At 44.9% G+C, this 23,628-nt stretch overlaps 1 protein-coding gene across 2 annotated transcripts in view; it reads right to left on the reverse strand.

Moving 5' to 3' along the window:
* The window catches only part of B4GALNT3 (beta-1,4-N-acetyl-galactosaminyltransferase 3), a 751,466-nt gene that overhangs the window by 344,751 nt on the left and 383,087 nt on the right, over nt 1-23,628 (reverse strand). For both annotated transcript variants that reach the window (XM_078673705.1, XM_078673706.1), the window contains one exon: nt 21,317-21,420. In XM_078673705.1, the coding sequence (XP_078529831.1) occupies nt 21,317-21,420 (104 nt within the window). The remainder of the gene's footprint in view (nt 1-21,316; nt 21,421-23,628) is intronic.

The following is a 23,628-nucleotide window of genomic DNA, read 5'->3' on the forward strand; positions in this document are numbered from 1 at the left end:
TGATGGCTCTTCCCAGGTTCCTCTATGTGCTGGAGAATACTCCTTATCTCGTGGAACCGAGGTACTTCAAGCAAATTGCGGCGTTGGTTTCGAACCTGCTTTGGAACAACGGCCCAGCACGAATAGCGTATGACAAACTGACAAGGAGCTGGTACGAAGGAGGCGTAGCCTTGCCCAACATACAGCTGTACTATTGGGCGGCGCATCTAAAAACAATCAACCAATGGATACATGCCCCAAGGACCGACCCAGCGTACAAAGCTGACTGGGCACAATTAGGGGCGGATGGCATGCTTGCAGTACTATATAACAAGCCACAGGTACGGAAACTGTGGGGCCCAACGCACCACACTGCGTCCATATGGCACATTGCACAAAAGCGACTGGGTTGGCAAGGTAAACTCACCAAACTGACACCGCTTTGGGACGTAAAAGCATTGGGGGCCCTACGCTCCTGTAAGGGATTCACGCAGTGGGACCGTATAGGAATATCCACAATCGGAGACCTCTGGGACAAAGGTACGGTGATCGGGTTTCCGCAATTACAACGACAGTACGACCTGGGCCCGACTGAGACATTTCGATATGTGCAGATAAGGCATGCATTGCTAAGAGCGATCCCAGCGGGAACGGACCTACCAGAATCCTCGCCACTAGAGGACAGACTCTTAACTGAATTCATGCCGCAAAGCGCCACATCACTCACATATAAAAAATTGATCAACAATCTGAGAGACCCAACAGAACGACTGAGAGATAGATGGGTGGGAGATGTAGGAGAGGTTACTGAATCAGAGTGGAATGAGGCAATGGCGTCCCCACGAGAGGTCGGCATCTCAGCAAAATTCAGATTGGTGCAACTGAAAATCTTACACCGTATTTATTACACTAGGACACTACTTCACAGAATACATCGAGCGTCACATCCCTACTGTCTACGGGGGTGCGGGGAGGAGGGGACGCTATACCATACAATCTGGGAATGCCCACAGATACGAGAATTCTGGAGACAGGTTATGCGCACCATCTCGCAAACACTTAGGGTTTCCATTCTACCTGAACCTAGAAAATGCCTATTGAACATTTGGGACCCTAATGACCTGAATAGGCATGGACAGATATGGGCTACCCTGGCCGTGATGGTGGTAAAGCGAGATATTGCGCAGAAATGGGGAGCGCCAGATACGCCTACAGCATATAGGTGGGGTAACAACATGGACAAGCTAATGATTACCGTGTGGAAAAGTAAATTTTGCCATGTTCTGTGTCCCTACGTGTCATCCATCATATGTTATGTGTGCATGATTAAATATGCATATGCATTCCCCATGTTCGATTAATGACGCAATCATAGTTGTGTCCATCTCTAATATGCCAGTTTCTAGTCCTCGTGAATACTACGAATATCAGGCCTATGTAAAGTTACGTTGCCACGTTTCTCAGTGTGCACGTTATTTCATTGTAAAGTCCCCGTTTCTAGGCCTCAAAAGGGCCTGGACACCAGATTCAGCTCCTGTCTCCTGAAAACCTCGCCGAGGAGCGATACAGCCCCCACCTGTATCCTCGACCCTTCACTTACTTCCTGCCTCACAGTGCCCGGTTCAGCCTGGCTCAGCCTCTGAGTCTGCCAAAAGTATGTTATAGTTCCAGTTATCAGTTCAGTCCTCCTTCTCTGCATTCCTAAGCTACTGAATCGCATCGATAGTTTCCGTCATTGTCTAGCCTTCACGTCTCCACGTTAGAGAAATACTGTATTAATGGTCATTTAATATTCTTCATCACGTACTACATGTAGAATAATGCATGGTCCAGTCTTAGAATCAAGTTAGCCTTTCCCCTCCTGACTTCTAGTTTATATCAACATGTTCTCTAAACATCAGATACTAGATACTGCTTAGGTACATGTCGCCCTGACTCTCCAGACTTCAGTCTCTGCTCCTAGCACAGAGTTCATAGCCCCCAGCTTCTCCTAGTGATACGTCATTGCTAGTTTGCGCGCACCATCAGGTTAGAGGTCCCGGCTCCTTAGGTAGCCCCCTCCATGGTTTCCGCCCCATTCATGACATATTCTGTTACGTTTGCATCACATGTCTATGTATACGCCCTGTTACACCTCTTTTTACCCTTATCTTTCGCGACTGCTACGCGTCACACCTTCTGCTCCACCCACTGCTACGCCTATTGCAATGTAATGCTATGTGTTTGCGCTATGTATATATGCTCATGTACTGTTATTAAAAAAGTTATCCTTTTCCTTGTCCCGATCCTGTCCCCAGCAGCGCTGCTGGGCCCTGCCATCCTATTCCTATGCAGGTTGTCCTGTTCCTGTCCTTTATGCTGTAATAAACCTGCGAAACTCCTACTACCTCGAATCTTGACTCTTATTTATTGAGCTATCTGTTATTCATTTATGCATTCAAAAATAGGGTATTATTTATTTATTTACCACATAATGGCGCCCGAATAGGGACTTGCCCTTTCCCCACGCGTCGGTGAAGCCACGCCGACCCCCTGACCCTCTGCAGTCGTGACGGAACTCTTCTGCGCACCGGCAGATATTTCTGCTTCAAGTATCCCTCAGGCCCACGGAGGAGACGGAGGAGGCGGTCCAGCATCCAAACGAGACGGTGGAGGAACGCGGCGAGTCCCGACCAGAGCCCAAGCCGAGAGTTCAAGGTCCGAGGTATCCGGAGGTCCACCCGTAACTGAAGTCCGAAGTTCGTCGTCCGTCGTCGTAGCAGTCCCGTCCAGTCCGAGGCCTTTCGTTCTTGCTGCCCGGTGAGTACCATTACTGGGGTGGTATCTAGACAGGGTCAATCTAATTGACTCTGGTCCGTGGGTTGGTGGTACACAGACCCACAAACGAAGTGTCCACTTCGGTGGATGCGGGTCCTGACGTGTCTCTTTATGAGACCGGTAAGTTTCGTACTGTTTCAGCAGTGCATCTAGTTCCTGCTCTAGTCAGTTCTGTTCTCGAGAAAATTCATGTATTCTGTGTTCCGTATTCCAGGTAGTATTCTGTTCGAACTGTTATTTTTAAATGTTCTTCATGTATTTTAATGTCGTGGTATGAATGGGGAATAAGTATCGTGTTTATTGTGTATTGTATTGTGTCTAGATTATAGTTCAGTCATGCCGCTCTTTTCGAAATTACGTCAGTTAAAAACCAGAAAGGGTCTGCTGGAAGCAGCAGTTCCAGTTCCGCCTAGGGACAGTCCAGGTCATTTTATGTATCAGAAGCATGGCATAAGCGCCATATTGTATCTAGATTTATGGGTAGAGTATACCAAACAGTTAGAAGAAAAGTATAGATGGCCCGTATCGGGTACATGGGATGCCGAATGCATCATGCGAGTAGAAGAAGCATTATGGAAAAAGAAAGCCAGACAGTCACAGAAAGATGCCATCGAGTTATGGCGCAAAGAAGCTCATAAAAGAACTGAAAAGGAAATCAGAAAGTCAGAATTAAGTAGAGAATCCTTAGAACGAGCACAAGAAAAAGAACTAATCGAGATAGGTGAACAAGTCAAAGCCGAACAGTCAGACAGACAGAGGCATGCCCTTATTAGGGGTATGTATCCTCTCTTTGCCGAGGGCTTGCCAAAAGCGACCCCAGAGGCATCCAGTAATTTCCCGCCACCATTAGTTCCGACCAAGCTACGTCACAAACAGACCGCAGCTGATATTTTTATTTCGTCCTATTTGGACGACACAGTCCCAGAATATGCAAATCCTGTTCGCGCTCCGCCAGTCCCTGTAAATCAGGCACTTCCCGCTCCTCCAGACACCGGAGTACCTGTTACGGTACCCCCGGTCCAGCCCGCCATACAAGTCCAGCCTACATTTCCATTTCCCACTCTGCCAGGACGAAGAGCCTCAGTAGACGACTCTAGTTTAGGGGCCGCAGGGGGAGGTACTCCTCAAACCCCGCCGCCACACAAGCGTTTAACGACAGCCGAATTACATGCACAAGCGTCACAGCGTACGCCCAGACATCAGACTGTAGCAGAAATAAGAAAATCCCTTGCCGAATGCGGCTATGATCCAGTCCCAGGCGAGGATAATATGGTTTTATATTCATTCCGCGTAAGAAAGGTGACCGAGTATCTAGTCACCTTACCGAATATGAAAGAAGATCTAGACAGAATATATCGTTTCATCCGTACAGGGGATGATCCAGAAAGCATTAGCGAGGCCATGTCTCAAAGGAAAGCCGAGATCCAGCTCATGATATTAAAGTTTCTGATTAATTGTCTAATAAGAGAACAAGATTACCCGTCTAAAGATCCGGCTGAAATGAGAACCCTGACAAGGTGGAGTGATAATATAGCCGAGGGTAAGCACAAGACCGTCGGTGCTATGGAGAGTATGTACAAGAAAATCCGTAAAGAAATAATAAAGTTACACGAACAGCGTAAAGAAGCACAAGTAAGCGAGAAAGAAAGTAACTCTGATCCTGAAGAGTTAGACGACGAGAATCCCGCCAGAATAGCGTATGTAGGAAAATCTAGATTTCCAGATCGCCATTTACGCCTAGAACACAAGTCTATTTTTCATCATCCAGCACCAGAACAAGGTTCACTAGAACAAGTGTTTCAAGCTACCGATCACATTTTGAAATCACGAATCGGTTACAGTGAGTTAAGTACCATGCATGAACAAGAACTAGCCCGATCAGCAGTCCGATGGATTACTGATTCTACCACTTTTCCAGACGAAATAGTGGCACAAATGTTTCTGAAAATGCCCCCAGCCGAGCAACGACTGGTGGGTATGTATATGATTCAGCACCTCATTTCATTGTATGAGGGTCAGCACTCTGATCCAGGCCCGTTACATGATGTCCTGAACGAGTTACTCCAGTATAGATGGAAAGGTTTAGGTACCGATTTAATTAGTGTCATTCTAGAACAGCGTCACAAATATAGAACGTTTCTGAACCCGCATTTTGTTCCTGCCTCACCCCCAGAAGGTAAACCATTTTACATGGAGAGACAGAATCCGTTACGAGAAGTCCACCCAGTCAGAGGAACGGGTGGCGAACTAGAACGAGTGTTTGTTTACACTCCGATTACAAAGATGGAACTCCTCGAGATGAAGAAATTAATTCCCTGTCATGACAAAGATCCAGCAGGGTTCCATAGAGAATTAAAAGACATGCTCCGTATGGGAGAATACACGTATCCAGATATAATTAAAATGTTAAAGGTTCTGCTGCCCGCAGGGGTGTATGAAAAGCTCAAGGAAAAAGAATGGGAGGTGGGGGAGAAAAAGATCGATTGGGCAGTTCTAGAAGCTGAAGATAAGGCACGAGTACCAGGTACCGGTCTTGGAGATAAATGTAAAGAATTACCAGAATTATTAATACAAGTTTTACCTAGATTATTGACAACTAGAAAAGAAGACTGGGATGCAATCTCAGCCTGTAAACAGAAACAAGACGAAGATATTAGTGATTTTTATTCTAGATTTGAAAAATGTTTTAGCATCAACAGTGGCCTCAAGACAAGTAGTGAGTCATACCCTCACCTTTTTGTTACTAAATTAGTCGAGAATTCAAGCCCACAAATTAAAAATCGAGTTTTGAAAGTCGAAAGTACCTGGCAAGCTAATACCCCGTCCCAGATGTTGCAGATGCTTCAATACCACCAGAATAGAATCAGAGAAGAACAAGAACACGAAAGAAAACGTATGAAAGACACGAAAATGAAAGTACTACTTGCACAATCTGTTCTTCAAGACAGTCAGAAGAGGGGTCCGAATCAAGCCAGTCATCCTGCAGCTCCCGTTAAAGGGAACTGCAATTATTGTAAACAGCCAGGTCATTTTATAAATGAGTGTGCAGTTCTGAAACACAACATAGCTACTGGTAAGACTAAAGAAAGACCACGTCCGCCTAGACAAGAACAAGTTTCACAGATTCCTCAGCCACAGAATGCACAACAGACAGTTACCGCACCGCAGCCTATTGCTGCAACACAGCATGTTACATCGCAGATGTACCAGTATGCACAGTCTGAGTATCCAGAGTACCAGCAGTATTCATGAAACAGCCTAGAGAGGGAGGTAGGCTTGCCTCTCATCGAGATACCTGTAGATCAAGAAGGTCCCTATGTTCACAGTCAAGTATTAGGGAAAGACAGAAAGTTTTTGATTGATACAGGGGCAAGTAGGACCACAATTAGTCACGCCGAAGTTCCAGGGGCTCCGCTCTCAGGCTCAAGAAATGTTTCCCTTGGATTCTCAGGAAAACCTATCGTAAATGAGATTTCAAAACCAGTTTCTCTAGAAGTAGGTCCATTGTCCCGCACTACTGATCTGTTACTTACTAAGTCATGTCCAGAAAATCTATTAGGCATTAAAACACTGAAAGAGTTAGGTGCAGTTATATGCTGTTCCCCAGAGGGAATACGATTGTTCCTACGTGACTTTAAGGGTCACTATGTATTACGGGATTTTGATTCAAGACTGTCTAATGTCCCGCAGCACTTATGGGCGCAAGGTCCAACTGATGTAGGTTACATGCAAATCACACCCTATCGTGTGACTCTCAAGCCAGGTGTAGTGTTACCACGAATCAGACAGTACAGATTGCCACCTGAGGCTGTAGCAGCCTTATCCAAAATTATTGACGAGCTCATGGCTCAAGGAGTGGTTGTAGAAACTGACTCCAACGTATGTAATTCTCCGATCATTCCAGTCATGAAACGTACTGATCCAAATGCACCCCCAGTATATCGATTAGTGATTGACCTACGAGAGCTTAATAAATGTATTATTCCGCAGTACCCAGTTGTCCCAGACATCTCTTCCCTATTAACGGCCATTGATTCCGAAGCCACGTTCTTCACTGTCATAGACCTCAAGAACGCATTTTTCAGTGTCCCTATTCATCCAGACAGCCAGTTCCTTTTCGGATTTTGTTTAAATGGAAGGAGCTATATGTTCACACGCGCTCCTCAAGGTTTCACAGAAAGTCCTAGTATTTATAGTCAAGCACTTAAAAGACAACTAGACAACATTCACATGCCAACTGACACTGCCCTGCTCCAGTATGTCGATGATCTCCTGATCACAGCCCGTTCTGAACGTGCTTGCGAGCGAGCATCACTGACAGTTCTGTATTTCTTAGCCGAGATGGGGCACAAGGTATCCCCTTCTAAGCTTCAATTCTGTGTCCAGCAAGTGGTCTACTTAGGACACTTACTGTCCAAGAGGGGTAGGCAGTTGACACCAGACCGTATCCAGTTAATAGCGAGTCTTCCTCAGCCCAAGACCCAGAAGGAGGTACGTGCTTTTATTGGCCTTACTTCTTACTGCAGACAATGGATTCCTCAGTATGCATTTCTAGCCAAGCCACTGATACAGTTAACGACACAGGAGGCAGCCGTATCGACTGTCCTCCCTTGGACATCTGAACATACACTTAGTTTCAATGAGTTAAAGAAAGCCCTATGCCAAGCTCCAGTTCTAGCAACACCGAACTACAGTAAGCCTTTTACACTTTTCGTCACTGAACGCGAAGGTACAGCATTATCTGTTCTCACACAAGATCAAGCAGGACAATACAAGCCCTGTGCTTATTTTTCGAGCACATTAGATCCTGTAGCCCAGGCTCTGCCTGCGTGCCTCAAGTCAGTTGCAGCCACAGCCCTAGCTATCAGACAAAGTGATTCCATAGTCTTAGGACATACCTTGACAGTACAAGTTCCACATTCCGTGGAAGTTCTTTTAAACCGAACACAAACTCAGCACTTGACAATTGCACGTTTAACAGGTTATGAATTGACACTGTTCCAGCCACACATAGAAATCAGACGCTGCAACGTCTTAAATCCTGCTACACTGTTACCATCAGTTAATTCAAATTCTGCCACACATGATTGCGTGGAAGTAGTTAACATTACGACAAAGCCAAGACAAGATCTGACAGATACTCCGTTACCAGACCCCGACCTGACACTTTATGTGGATGGTTCATGTATGAGAACAAGTACAGGAGAACTAGTCGCCGCGTATGCAGTGACTACTGACACTGAAGTTATTGAAACACACCGTATTGATACCCTGTCCGCTCAAGCAGCAGAGCTAGTTGCTCTGACACAAGCCTGCATACACGCCAAGAACTTGAAAGTTAATGTTTACACAGATTCACGTTACGCATTTGGAGTTGTACACGACTTCGGAGTGCTCTGGCAGGAGAGAGGTTTCATGACTTCTCATGGAACCAAGATTCAGCATGGTCTCCTTATTCAAGCTCTGTTAGATGCCATACATTTACCGACATCTATCGCTATCATGAAGTGCAAAGCACATACGAAAGTTACGGACACCATTTCTCAAGGTAACGATCTAGCAGATCGCACAGCCAAGCTCACAACACAGACTCTAGACATTCCAGTTAACATGACACACACTCCAGATCCGATTACATGCATGACAGTTAAGGACCCTACACAAGATGTCATAGATATCCAGTTACATGCTACTCCCGATGAAATCAAGAAATGGTCCGAACAAGGAGGGGTCCAGACAGATCGAGGATGGTTAACGAAGGGTAGAGCCACATGGTTTCTCCCCGACTCTATGGTTCAAGTCATTATTAATACCGCACATAGTCCAGCACATTTAGGAGAAAAAGCTATGTTAGACAGTATCCAGAACATTTGGTTCAACAAGCATTTACGAGCTGCAGCCAAGCAGAAAGTCCGTACCTGTATGATATGTTGTCAGTTTAATCCAGGTAAAAGTGTCCCGGTGGAACAAGGTGGATTCCAGCCCCCTGACCACCCTTTTGAAGTCCTCCAGATGGATTATATTCAGATGGAGCGATGTCGAGGTTTCAAGTATGTCCTTGTAGTTGTATGCGCTTTGTCCAGGTGGACAGAAGCATATCCAGTCCCAGATTACACAGCCGCGACCACTGCCAAGCAGTTGGTTCGTGAGTTCTTCCCCCGTTATGGACTCCCTAGAGTCGTATATTCTGACAACGGCCAGCCATTCTCATCTGAACTCATGAAGCATGTTTCCCTGTTGTTAGGGTACCAGTGGAAGTTTCATTGTGTACGCCATCCTGAAGCAGCCGGTCTTGTAGAGAGACATAATCAGACTCTGAAAATCCGTATCGCCAAAGTATGCAAAGAAAAAGGTGTGGACTGGCTAATAGCTCTGCCAGTCGCTTTATTTTATATGCGCATGGTCGCACATTCCAGATCAGGTCTGTCCCCGTATGAGGTCGTTTTCGGCCGCCCCCCTAACATGTGGGGTACTCCTAGACCCCGAAGTATTACCGATGTTTCAAGTAATATGCTGACAGATTACCTAGCTTCCTTGATGTCTGCCCTCAACTCATGTCGTTCACAGGTTGCCGCCGCATTTCCAGACAATACCGAGGTGGCACCGCATGAAATCGTTCCAGGATCCATGGTGATGGTGAGGAATTTTGACAGATCAAGTCCGCTGGAGCCTCGCTGGAAAGAGCCCCGACAGGTCCTCCTCACCACCCGTACAGCCGTGAAGTTGGAAGGTCGCAAAGGCTGGGTGCACCTTTCTCATGTAAAACAATTTAATGGACTGAAACCCGTCTTAAAGAACATTTCCCAGGATTTGAAGGATTGCCAAAATATTGTTCTCAAGGACTGTCCCGCAAAAGACATTGCTACAACCCCTCCCCTGTTAGAGAAAACTCCGCAACAGGAGTACAAGTTAAAACTCCGGTCTAGTAAAATAAGTCAGTCAGTTTGATTGTCTAAGTCCTCCCCTAGGTGAAACGGTTAGACTGTTTCTGACATGTATAAAATAGACCCCCATAGTGAGAGAGTTAGTCAAAACTCAATTCGATGTATCGTTTTTCTATGTTTCATATTGTTTCTCAGTATTATGATTTCCTGCACCAGTTATGCATTTTTCTTGTATTTCCCAGTTCTTCATGTAAATATGTCTGCTAATGCTACAGTAGAGCACACGTTTAGTGATCTGCCTCCCCATGAACTCTCTTACCGCCTCGCTATGCGAAATAACTCATTCATCCGCATGTTACATTACTCACACCAGACCAGCAATGCCACTAATTGTTGGGTGTGTGGTCGACTCCCCCCTTTCCAGACACCGAAGGGAGTTCTGCCACTCTTTCCTTATCCATTTTCACATAATGGTTCGTGTGGAGCATGGTCCACGTTAACGTCATCCTCAACAGATATGTCTTTTCTTAACAATACATGTTTTCCAGACAAGCAAGGTCTTCCCCACAGAACAGGGTTAGATCTAGAAAATGAAGTGTATAATTTAGGTAATTATTCTTCGAATTTCATGGTCTTGAATGTTCAGTCTGATACTACTCCAGACTTACCTGCTATTTCAGTACTGCCAGTCAAAGGTGAATTGTGTGTCCGAAATTATGGTTCCGTACATGTAGGACATAGTGATTGTACTACTATTGTCAAGTATAGTGACAGTGGGAAATCTATAAGCTTCACGTCATTCTTATTTTATTTGTGGTCAAACTGCATATGTTCGTCTGCCCCTCGGTTGGGAGGGAACCTGTTACATTGCCTTCCTACTGCCACCAGTTTTCCTAGCCCCACCTGATTATCATAGAAACACACATCTAGTACACGTTAGACATAGAAGGGAGTCCCCAATTGTTGATTATACTGAAACTGCTCTAGAACAATATACAGATTTCAACAGAGGTTTCTTTTTCTTTATAGGACCTATCCAGAATAGTAAGCTAATCCGAAGGTTAACCAGAACCCTTGAAGCAGTAGTCAATGAGACTGCTTCTGCTCTAGGTAACTTAACCGAAGAGCAATCTGCTATGAGATTTGTCGTTTTACAGAATCGTCTCGTCCTTGACGTCATACTGGCCGATAGGGGCGTGGCCTGTAGAGTCATCGGATCTAGTTGCTGCATTTTCATTCCAAATAACGCACCGTCTGTTTATTCAGCTATAACCAGACTCCATAAAATTGCCCATCTGATACACCAAGATCCAGGCACCTGGACATGGTCCGGTTGGTTCTGGAATATAATTTCCGCATGGGGATGGAAAATATTGTCCTTCCTAGGTATTGCAGTAGCGATCATATTCAGCTGCTGTCTCTGTATACAATGTGGCCCTGCGATTTGCGGCATTTGTGCTACCTCTTGTATTCCTAGTCCCAAGCCCCGTTCTAGATCCCGTTCCAGGATAATTCGAGACGAACAAATGATACTGTATGAAATGATAGATGGTATCATGAATATTGATGTTTCCTGATGGAAACGTAGTGACAAGGAGGGAATGTGGAAAAGTAAATTTTGCCATGTTCTGTGTCCCTACGTGTCATCCATCATATGTTATGTGTGCATGATTAAATATGCATATGCATTCCCCATGTTCGATTAATGACGCAATCATAGTTGTGTCCATCTCTAATATGCCAGTTTCTAGTCCTCGTGAATACTACGAATATCAGGCCTATGTAAAGTTACGTTGCCACGTTTCTCAGTGTGCACGTTATTTCATTGTAAAGTCCCCGTTTCTAGGCCTCAAAAGGGCCTGGACACCAGATTCAGCTCCTGTCTCCTGAAAACCTCGCCGAGGAGCGATACAGCCCCCACCTGTATCCTCGACCCTTCACTTACTTCCTGCCTCACAGTGCCCGGTTCAGCCTGGCTCAGCCTCTGAGTCTGCCAAAAGTATGTTATAGTTCCAGTTATCAGTTCAGTCCTCCTTCTCTGCATTCCTAAGCTACTGAATCGCATCGATAGTTTCCGTCATTGTCTAGCCTTCACGTCTCCACGTTAGAGAAATACTGTATTAATGGTCATTTAATATTCTTCATCACGTACTACATGTAGAATAATGCATGGTCCAGTCTTAGAATCAAGTTAGCCTTTCCCCTCCTGACTTCTAGTTTATATCAACATGTTCTCTAAACATCAGATACTAGATACTGCTTAGGTACATGTCGCCCTGACTCTCCAGACTTCAGTCTCTGCTCCTAGCACAGAGTTCATAGCCCCCAGCTTCTCCTAGTGATACGTCATTGCTAGTTTGCGCGCACCATCAGGTTAGAGGTCCCGGCTCCTTAGGTAGCCCCCTCCATGGTTTCCGCCCCATTCATGACATATTCTGTTACGTTTGCATCACATGTCTATGTATACGCCCTGTTACACCTCTTTTTACCCTTATCTTTCGCGACTGCTACGCGTCACACCTTCTGCTCCACCCACTGCTACGCCTATTGCAATGTAATGCTATGTGTTTGCGCTATGTATATATGCTCATGTACTGTTATTAAAAAAGTTATCCTTTTCCTTGTCCCGATCCTGTCCCCAGCAGCGCTGCTGGGCCCTGCCATCCTATTCCTATGCAGGTTGTCCTGTTCCTGTCCTTTATGCTGTAATAAACCTGCGAAACTCCTACTACCTCGAATCTTGACTCTTATTTATTGAGCTATCTGTTATTCATTTATGCATTCAAAAATAGGGTATTATTTATTTATTTACCACAACCGAAAGAGCAGTGTATGTAATGAGGGCTTGCCCCCGCAAGTGGAATAAGGTGTGGACAGCATCGAACACTTATAGAGGAGACCTCTGTGAACCTTTACCGGAAGAAGACGACCTAGAGTCTGAGGGGGAGGAGGAGTAGAGGGCGGGGGGGAGGTTGTGGTATTGGCCCTGGTGGACATCATGCAGCTCTGCAGCTGAATTTAATGAGAAGTGACGCAGGAAATAAGGGATTACTGTAGACGAATGTCAGTGTTGCAGAAATACCTAAGGTGGATGACTCTTTTACTGTTTTAATGGTTACTATTGTTCTATTGATGATTGTTATGGTGCTCACAATAGTAGGAAGGGGACCTTGAGATTATAAGTAAAGGCAGAAATGATGTTAGAGGGTCCACAGACTTAACTCACTCATGCAATGATCGCATAATTTTCTTGTTAGCCATTGGGACCTACTATGACGTATTGAGGAGGAATGTTAATTGATGGTCTAGTGCCCTGAAAGGAACCTTGTGATTGTAATGTAAGCTGACAACTTCAATAAAAAGTTTTTCAAAAGAAAAAATAAAATAAAAGTATACAACTAAAGAAATGGCCCAGCAGACCAAGCACACCAGTCCCGGTACTGAAGTCGACTCGTATTCAGGTGACTTGGCATATGTGATCAGGAAAAATTCACAGTGCAAGACAGCCAATAGATAAAGTGGGCTGGCCCATTACCAAGTGCTGTATGGTATGGTGGCGGTGTAAAAAGATGACTGACACTTGAACAGATCACTAGGTGAAGGGGGCAAAGTAAAAGCTTGTATCTGTTGATGTATGTATGTATTATTATTAGGTTTTATAAAAAAAAAACAAAAGGCTGGCCATACAGTTAAAGCTGTCATTAAGCCAGAACTAAATAACAAGCATTGGCATAGCCAATAGGTCTCGCTTTTTTGACCTTCTAAGTCTTTAGTTATGCAGCACAATATTCTTGATGCAACAACCACTGTTGCATGGCTAAACAATTAAAAGGTCCCAAAGGCGAGACCTATTGGCTATGCCAGTTCATCAAAAACTGGGCCCAAGGGCCCTGGCCTGCAAGACAATGTGTCCCACAAGCTGAGGGTTTCAACCAGTGCTCTTCAACCTTAGGGCCACATATTTATTGTTCACTACAACGTGCCTCAGCGGTCTGAGACAACGGATTTTAAACTACCCGACCATGAGATAAGACTGATTTTCCTTACTTGTTTTAGGGCGCACAGCATGTCATCGTTGATACGCCCCTCAGTTGGCAAAGAAACTGCGTGCATCGCATGTCTAAAGGCACATGCACTGTGAGACCATGTGCCCTTTAACCTCTAGGCACAACATGTTAACATGTGGCCTTATAGGCTAAGTGCCACATGTGCTGACATACCAAGTACTCAACCAAACTAGTCAAGGCAAAGAGTAATGCACCTCGCATGCACACCCAGCCACTCGCATGCAAGGTTATCAACACTCGCGTCAAAGCCGACTGGCCCCTGCATACCAAGATATACCACTCTAGCACTGCCCTTTCAACCTCTTTTAAACATTAAATCACATCAACAGACCCTCACTGTGAGAAGTTGGCCTGGTATATGATGTTCACTATTCTAGTGAGCACCTTGCACCAGTCCAAACAACTCTTATGGTGATGGTTGTAAAGTCAACCTTATAGACCAGCTATCCTAGTGGTAGCATGGACAAAGCAGTCTTAGGCTAAACTCAAGAGGGCATGTGAAGCCAGCTGTTTTACCATATGCAATCCCTTTAATACCAAATGAAAGGACACCACACAGGTTATATATAAAATATATATGTACTTATTACTAAATTAATCCTCTGAACTCTTTATGAGGTCAGAGGCACAAGCACATAACAAGATACTTAATAAACATACAATAAGTTGCACAAAATACAGTAATGCCCTAGGGGCACTTCGAACCATATACTAAAATAGTGGTATAAGAACCACGTCACGAACAAAGGATAGGCCTAGGGCCTGGAGAATTGCTGGGGCTACACTGTGCTACCAAAGGATAGGGAGAAGGAGGCCCACGGGATGCGCGTGCAGTGTCTCTACACACAAGCGAGTTACCATAGAGTTATAATGGGAACGAAAGAAATGGAAACTAGTTCTTTTAGGACACTTCCGGATGAACTAGGGAAAAGCTACTTGAAACTAGGACACTAGGATTTTCAATACCCACAGGAGTACCGAAATACTCGCGTTACCTCACCCACAGGAAGCGGGTGCATAGGTGTCAAAGTGTGTCGGGTTTCGTCGCGGATTCCTACGGAGCCTTGGAGAAAGATTCTGCAGGCGACCAGGAGAGAAGTGTCCGGTTGGATCCAAAGGTGGATCGAGGATGAAGAGTACCTGAAAGCAGAGGGGACAGAGTCTGGGTCACTAGCCAGTGACCAGGAAGGAACCAGGAAGGAACCAGGCGATGTCGCAAAGCAATCAGGTGATGTCGTGAAGCTTGTCTCTGCAGCCACGTGGACCAGGAGGTGTCGACGATGACCAGGAGCTGGATGCGGACTGTCCCAAGAAGGCTCTCGCTGTCGGCGGTGTCGGCTTCCGGATTGGAGTCAACAAGCCTTGGCAAAGGCAACCCACGCAGGAATCGAAGATGGCTTCTGGATCAGACCATCAAGGTCTGATGGGCTTCTCCTTTTCAGGGAAACAGGGGCCAGTCTGGAGCAACCAGACCAGCAGTTTAAATCAAAGGGTTCGTCGTCACAGAGGCCACTAGCCAACGGGCAAGTGACCGGACAGACGCATCGAGCAGGAAAATGCAGAAGGGGCCCACGCAGAACTCGTGGAGTGTGGAGGGCTGATCTTCGGTGCAGTTGGTGCTCGGGGCTGGGGCTTCTGGATGCCCAATGCACAACTTCGAGGGTGCCTCAGAAGTTGCACGGAAAGCAATTTGCTGGCTTTCCAAGATGGCCGGTCCCACGTCTCTCGTCGCCTCCACGGGTCTCAGCTCTGCTGTGACTGCGGATCGGACTGTTGGAAGTCTGGAAGTCCGGGTCTTGTCAGGCTCTGTGCTCGGGCTCCGGCGGGAGCGTCGACAAAGCAAACCGTTGATCGCTGGATGGTGCTTGCACAGGGTGGTCACTCCTTGACCATCAAGGGAGATTCTTCAGTCTTCTATGTCGAGTAGAATGTTGAAGGTCCAGAGTTTCGCTTCAAGTTTCAGTCAGGATAAAATTTAAAGTCTTGGGACTCAGCTCCTACCTATATACCAAATTTAGGGGCTGGATTACCTGCTAGTTCCCTCCTATGGGTGGGACCCAGGAAGGGGGTGGTAACACCCCTTTGCCTTTGTCCAGTTTCGTGCCAGAGCTGGGGCTGGAGTGCCCCAGCACCGGTTTGAACTGGACTATGCATGGGACACCTTGTGTGCCCCAGGCAGTATCTCATTTCATTCAGCCCTCCCTGCTCCAATACACTATGGCCTGTCTGGGGTGGTGCTAGCACCTCCCAAGACAGGAAACCTATTGTCCAAGCCTCCCTTGCTGGAAGGACTCCCAGCAGCAGGAGGTCAGACTTGTTTCTGTGGCAGCAGCATCCATTTTGTGATGCTGAGGCTCTGGTTAACTTTAACCGGGATTAGTAGGAACAACATGTCTTCTCCCTCTAGAAGGGTGGAATGCTACCCCCGTCGCCAGACCTGGCGAGGGGGTAGTATTCCAAAGCGTATGACACCTTACACAACATGTTTTGATAAAGCCAAACCAAAGTTAGCATTTAACCGCGAGGTTCATAATGCACTTAAGAGTATATGGTATGGCTATATCCTAGAACAGTTATAAGGACATGGTTCCGAAAGCTGCAGACAGGCTCAGCTCAGGCTAGAACCTCATCTCTCATAAAACCAAGCACTCTGCCTTCAGGATTGTTAAGGCCTGCCATAGGAGTGACTTATAGGTGTATATGTGTCTAGATATAAGGTTAGATATAGGAATACTATATCTAAGCAAGGGGTGATTACACGACCTTGCCCCAGCTGAGTGATCAGCCAGTTGTGTCAGTTTGGATGGCCAGCCAGGGGTGGCATAATACATGCTGCAGCCCCTGGTAGGCCTTGGATGCACCTATGCCCTGGGTACCTATGGTACACTATACAGGGGATCATAAGGTGACCCAATATCCAATAGGAGATGTACCTAAAGTACATGGGGTCCATTTTACAGTGAGAGCAGATAGCCTGGGGCCCTGATTAGCAGGATCCCAGTCCAACTAAGTCGAAAACCAGCTAAACACAAGGCAAAAAATCTGGGGTAACCATAGTCAGGTATCCACCTTCCTACACTCACCTCCTGGGGTGGTGGAGAAGAGGGTGCCTCCAGGCGTGGTGCAATAGTCATGAGGTAGCTGCGTTGTGTCGCTGATGGGGATGGTTCTGGTGGGGATGGCCCTGCTCTGGCTGTGGTGGTGTCCAGTGTTCATGTCCGGGCTGTGCAGAGACCGTGGCTTCTGGGGAGGAGGTCTGCGCTGCTTGGCTTGACTGCCGGGCAGGCGTGGTCTACGGGACCTTACTTTCTCTCTTCACTCCCCCAGCTCTCTTCCCACCTCCGCCACCACCTCCTCGCTCACTCTCCTCCGCCCTTCAGCTCGGTCTCTCCGTCAGGAAGCAAGAGCCAACAGCAGCGAGGGGCATAGATATAGAAAACATACTACGGATAGAAGCACGTTCTTGTTCATGACCGCCACTAAAGTTTACCCAATAGCCGGCCATCTTCGTTTATACACAAAATATAAAACGTAACGACAAAAATTTAGACTATTGAGAACACAAAATCATAATTATTGCTATGTTACATATATAAGAAAATAAAGAATTTTGACTTTTAAAAAATATTTTAAACATAGTTTGTGCCATAATATTAATAAATATAATTAGGTTGGTTTGTAGTATACAGTTTTTCAACGTTTCCTTTTTTCATTGCCTTGTATTTTATTGTTTTCTGTTTTTAGAGTAATTTCAAAGAATGAATTAAAAAATGCACACTCTCCTAAATAACTTATTACGCTTTGGTGGACATGATGGATTGTATCTTTGGCGGTCATTTTGGAATGGGATTCATTGTAGCATCTTAAAGGAATTTCGCCAGCATATTTCAGAAGAGCATACACATCCAGTCACAAAAGCACAGGCATGCACAAACTGCCACCAATCATACACAAACTGACATTTGTGTGCATGCACAACATGACAAAAAAGAACAGACAGGGACACTGTGGCACACAAATATTGATTTGAGAGCGCCTGCACACTCTGACCAAAGAGTACAGAAGCACCAACAAAAAAGCTTTCACAATGTGACGTAAGACAAACGTGCTAACACAAGAGTACAGGTACACTGTGATGCAGAGGCGACAGGAAACCACAAGTGGACCCATAAACACAAAAGCATGTACCCACACACTAACAAAGGTATGCGCACACAGGAACAAAGTGTAACAACAGTGACACAAGAGCGTACACGCGCACCAACTCCACGGTACTACAAGCGGGTGCACACACTGAAAAAATAACACATATACTCACACTAGAGCACCTAGGGTAACAAAAAACTTAGACACGAACACACACTAACGTGACTGAGAGCACACACTGATACAGCAGTGTGCACACATACATTTACATAGAGTGCACACAAGCCTTCATCGAAGCAGACATATAGACAGGGGCAAACACTCACACAGGAAGAACGACCAGCGCTGCTAACTTCACGGACGGAGCACTTTGGAATCATGAATTTTAGTCCTCGCCATTTGCATAACAAAGCCCTGAGGAAGAGGTAGAGGAGACGCTGGGCAGAGAAAGAGTGTAAGAGGGGGTAGGGGCAAAGAGAAAGGCAGGAAATATACGCAATAAAAGAGAGAAAACGGAGCACGTGAGACATGAAGAAGCAAATAGATGTAATTCTGTTTAAAGCTGCAGCGAACCTTTTAAACACCTTTTATTGTAGAAAGGGGGAGAAAGCACTTACTTTCGAAACAGGAGGAGGGACCCACTTCATCGGGAGTTCCTATGTTGCGGTCCTCATTTGATATGAAAAATAATAACAATGAATGACTTTGTTTGGGAAAGAAAAGGTAGGAAATAAGCCCACTTGGAATGAAATAGAATTAAATAATTTCAAAGCACTTCACGGATCCAGCAGAAGCCGTATTTGCATCTATATTAAGAAACGAGTGGTGCGCGCCCGCGCGCCACAGAGAGACATGTGGTTTCAATTATCGCGCCCGTGTCTGGGTACGATAATTGAAACCACATGGCGGCTGTGCCGGTAACCGACACCAATAGGCCATGGGCGGAGCAATGTACATGCCTTTGGCCAATTGCGTGCTGTCTTTGTTAAAAAGACGCACACAAAGGCCAATAGCGTAGGGCAAAACGAAAAGCACACGCACGAGCCTGTGCAATTCTTAGGTCCGTTTTGAAACCCCCTACATGAGGTCTCTCGCTACTCGAGCAACACTAGGCGCAAGACCTAAAAACGGACTGGGGAAAGGATGCCAGCAGAAAGACCAGAGGGGCCCGCAAGCAGAGGCGGATGTGACCCAAAACCTGAAACAGCTGAGGGAGATGGACTACAAAGCCCTATCTGCCACAGCTCCTGATCAGTCATGGCTATGGGCAAAGACTGTATTCTTTTTTTCAGCGCTAGTTATTTATTTATGCATTTTTATATAGCACGAACTTTACCCAAAGGTGTCAAAGCGCTTTACAATAGAACCAGTTACATTACATATGGACTTCAGAGTGCATGAATAACATAAAATATCCAAAACAAATAAACTGGTAGAAAGTACACGTCTACTACAGCTACTAGCGGTTAGAGTTATATATATACAAGTTGCATATTCACACAAAGTTACATTTTAAGAAGTGTTGAAGCGATTAGGGTTGGAAAAATATATATCACATATTTACACAGCATGATCTCACCATTGCTAGGGTTCTTGCAAAGCGTATTCAGCCAGGCCTTCTGGTGCTGTTGCACTCAAGGGCGGTGATCTTGGGCCTGGAGGGATCCCCGAGCTGGTGATGGCCAAAGGGGCAGGCGGATCCGTGCCACAGAGTCAGGCTTCCCACAAGGTCAAGCACCCACAGCTGCCACTGAGTCGCGACCTCCACACCGCAGGGTCTGTCCTCGAGGCACCCCTGGGGCGGCTCTCTTGCTTCTCCATCGCTCCTAGTCTCAGGCTCCAGGTCTATTTTGGCAATAAGTCTCCAGTGCTGATGGCTGGGCCTCCTAGTCACAGCCCTCTTCTGCCATCTTAAGTGCCGCCTCTCCGTAGCAATCGGGCACTGAGTGCCAAAATTAGCACTGTTAGTTTCTCTGGACAAGGTAGTCAGTAACGGGGGGGTCCAGAGGGGTTTAATCGGAGGTCACCGCTGCTCCCGGGCCCTTATCGCCTGCAAGATTGCATCGAATGGGGGACTCCGGCGGGAGCTCCCCCCGTCAAAGGGCACCTAACATTTTATAACTGTGTGCTAAATGGCGGGGGTGAACCTATTGGTGTACACAACTCACTCTGGGCCATGCATGAGTCTGACTTGTGCATGTTTGGACTCTGTGATAGTTTAAAAGCAGTTTTTCTCCACCCTAATGGTGGTGGTGGCACAATCATAGAAAGTTGACATATAAGGTACTCAGGGCATCGTCTGTTTGGGTTCTCCCTTATGCTTAAAGGCCAAGAGAGAGAGAAGACCCTATCTAGAAACCAGGCAAAAGGGTGCATGGGACTGACTAATTACGAGAGCAAATACTCCTAAATTTGCTTTTCCTTCTTTGTGTTTATATCCCAAGCTGACGCCGGAACCCTTGTACATCTTTCTTAGATTTGTGAATAAACACCATCACCCAATCAAACAACAGTGATATGAGACACCCTGTTTACAACACCTGAAAGATTTCTAGTCCACAAATCGCCATTACAAATATAACAGGGCTTGTCAAAACAAGCAATTAATTACCTAAATACATGTCTTATCTCACGCAAAGATACAGGTTCCAGTAGATCACAAGAAAAAAGCACAAATTATTTTAAAAATATAACTAAAATGAAAAAAAACAACAAGAGGACAAGTTTCACAGACTAGATGTGATCACCATTAAGCGTTGATTGAGACATATTCGTTTATGTTGTCTACTTATGTTGTCTACTTAACGTGACAAAGAAACAAAGACATTAGCATCGCCAGTTCAGCGTTATTACTGGTATGGAGGCCGTCTGCTCTCTGTAAGATGTGGCTTGAGTGACACTATTGTATTGTGTGGTTGAAGGACCAGAGAACGTATTGAGGCCAATGAGTGGAAATCAAATCCCGTAAACTATGTAGGGCAGCTCGAGCTCTTTCTTTTTAAAACAAAGCGCTTGAAATGCTTTACAAAGAAATTGGAAGGTATCCACTAAAAAATAATGAATTTCATTGAATGAATTTCATTGATTTTCTAAGTCAGGATGCTATATCTCTTCTATCTGTATACAAAGGAGTCTGCCATTTATTTTTAGTATGAGTAATTACTATCGACACGTTTAACATAAAAAGAAATGAAACAAAAAGCTGTGCAATTATTGTTCATACTAGTTATTTATTGCGCGTGGAGTCACCTACCAAAAGAAGAGAAGTGACACTGTGGATTTTAGATTTTAATCTGTGCTGTAAACAGATGTAATAAGTATTAGGGTCACTTATGTATATAGTAATGATCGTCCAGTCGTTTTGCTCCACAACACATGCATTCACCAGATATGGCTTCACTTGCATCTTATTTAGTCACCTACCTGGTGCTCCTGTTTCTTTGGATAGTAAAATTCCAGGTGGGGATCCACAGCAGGGATGTTCCTATTGGCCAAAGCTTTCCCCAATTCACTCCAGCTTCTGTATCCTGTGAGTAGGGGAGTTAAAAATACTTTAATTAGACCTGGGACAGAGTCAGAACATTTGTTAATAGTCACTAAGTGGTACGACTGAGTAGGACACATGTAAGACAAGAGAGTGGTACACTCTTAAATAAAGGTTATTTAGTCCTGTATTTAGTATTGCTACAGAACTTACACATAGCAAAGATTATCACAAAAGAAATGCCAATACTGAATTTTATCACAAATTGCCTACTTTCTTTGGCTGGCTGGTGCACACGCTGTTCTAGAGAACTAATTAAGCCAAACAAAAGTGACAATAATATTCCACTTGGGCGTATACCATGAAACCTTACTTCTGATTGGCAGGTTGTTGGTTAGGTAAATCTGGAGCTCTCCATCTCTGCAAACTGTTATCTTCCTGAGAAGATGGAGTATAAACATTTGAGGAGACAGCATGACCAACACCCATATGAGGAGTATTGAAAGCTATTGCCAGGTCAAGGCTGGTAATTCAAAAAGTAATGTTAATTACTTGGTTAGATTCTGTCTCAGAAACCTGGTTGGTAGGACTTCAGTAGGCTATGCTGGTCAACGTTGTTTGAAAATGGAGTAAAATGCTCTGATATTGTTCTTTTGAAGGTAGGCAACTGGGTGGTAGTTGAATGGTTTGCCAGGGTTTAGATGTGGTTTCCTTTGGAAGGGCAGTACATGGCTGGTTGGATGATAATATTACAGAAGTGAGGGCAGAGATAATTTGTGGATGCTAGGGAAGTGATTCTGTCAAATAAGGTTTTGATTATGGATGATGGAAGATAGTATGGCCTCATGGCCGCTGGTGGCTTTGTCATGAATTCGAATTGTAGGTTTGCTGAATGTGCTCTTGGTGACATCAATGCGTTTTTGGGTGGTGCTGATCTTGAAAAAGTTGGAGTGATTGATAGTGGGGGGTGTAGAATTTGGGAGAATATTAATCCACTGCTTACGCTTGCTTCACAGTTATATTATATTATTTTGGTAGACTTCTGAAAGTTGTTCAGTTTGTGAGTATTGCCTGGGGTTTTCAGCCGGATAAACTGCTGGAGTGCTTCTGTGTGTGGAGTGCAACTATGCAAGAGGGCACTACAGAGTATAATGTAAACCCAGTGACAATGCCCCATCTTGTGTTTAAGAGGTTATTCCTCATCCAGTCCACTATGTAGTTAGCAGTGTTCCATGTTTTTATACCTGTCTTGCATATTAATTATACATATATAGATTTGAATTTCAGGGGTCTAAGAATGCCACAATAATTCCCTTAACCATAGTGAATCAATAGAAGGCTTTACATAGATATCAAATAGGGGAACGTAAAGGAGATATTTTGAAGTATTCCACAATTCATTGCTCTTGCCTACCAAAAATTCTTTGAAGTATTCAAGAGGAGTGCCTTGAACCACAGTGTTGCAGACAGACATCATGGGCAGGCATAACGCCTTCTCGTCCTTATGAGCCTGAATGTGATCCATCCAGGGATGTTTCTGTCCCATACCAAAGCTAATTGAACAGGATAAATTCGGTTTGAAGCTTCTAAACCAACTGAAGTGGCTGAAACCTTTCTCAAACTTTATGACGCAAGGGAAGCCAGCAGCAAACCTATGGTTTAAAATGAGTATGGTCCAGATTCACTTTTTATTAAAAATTTAAGATTTTTTTATGTATAGCACAATTTAGGACATCTATGAAACTATATCCTACACACATTTCAAACTCTGTCTCTCATTTATATTATTGTAGTTATAGCTGCATAATTTAGTGCTCCGCGCATTGATATAGAAGTTATACTCAATGTGTGTTTAACATTATTAATTAGTGTGCAATTATTATTAGTCAAATGCAGTAGGTAGTTGTGTTTACCTTAGAGGAGAGACAAACATGTACTACCGAAATGTAATCAAATTATTTACTCATGTTATCCACACTGGTTAGGAAGCGGCGTTTTCTAAAGTTGGCCTAACGTGTACCAGGCTCAAGCTGCACGCATTTCAAGAGTATAAAATGCTTTGCAGTCTAATGTTTTCCCCTTTCCGCAGGGGTCTTATCAAGCTCCCAGTTAGCTAGAATAGGTTTATTGTTATGGTACTCAAACTTAGATAGCTATAAATTAATTGGGATTTGGATGTGGACACTCAGATTGTGGTGGTGGGAAAGATCCTCCTTTACCAGGCAGACCGGGCCAGTGATGCATCCAAAAT

Source organism: Lissotriton helveticus, chromosome 1_1 (assembly GCF_964261635.1).
Source record: "Lissotriton helveticus chromosome 1_1, aLisHel1.1, whole genome shotgun sequence".
Classification (NCBI taxonomy): domain Eukaryota; kingdom Metazoa; phylum Chordata; class Amphibia; order Caudata; family Salamandridae; genus Lissotriton; species Lissotriton helveticus.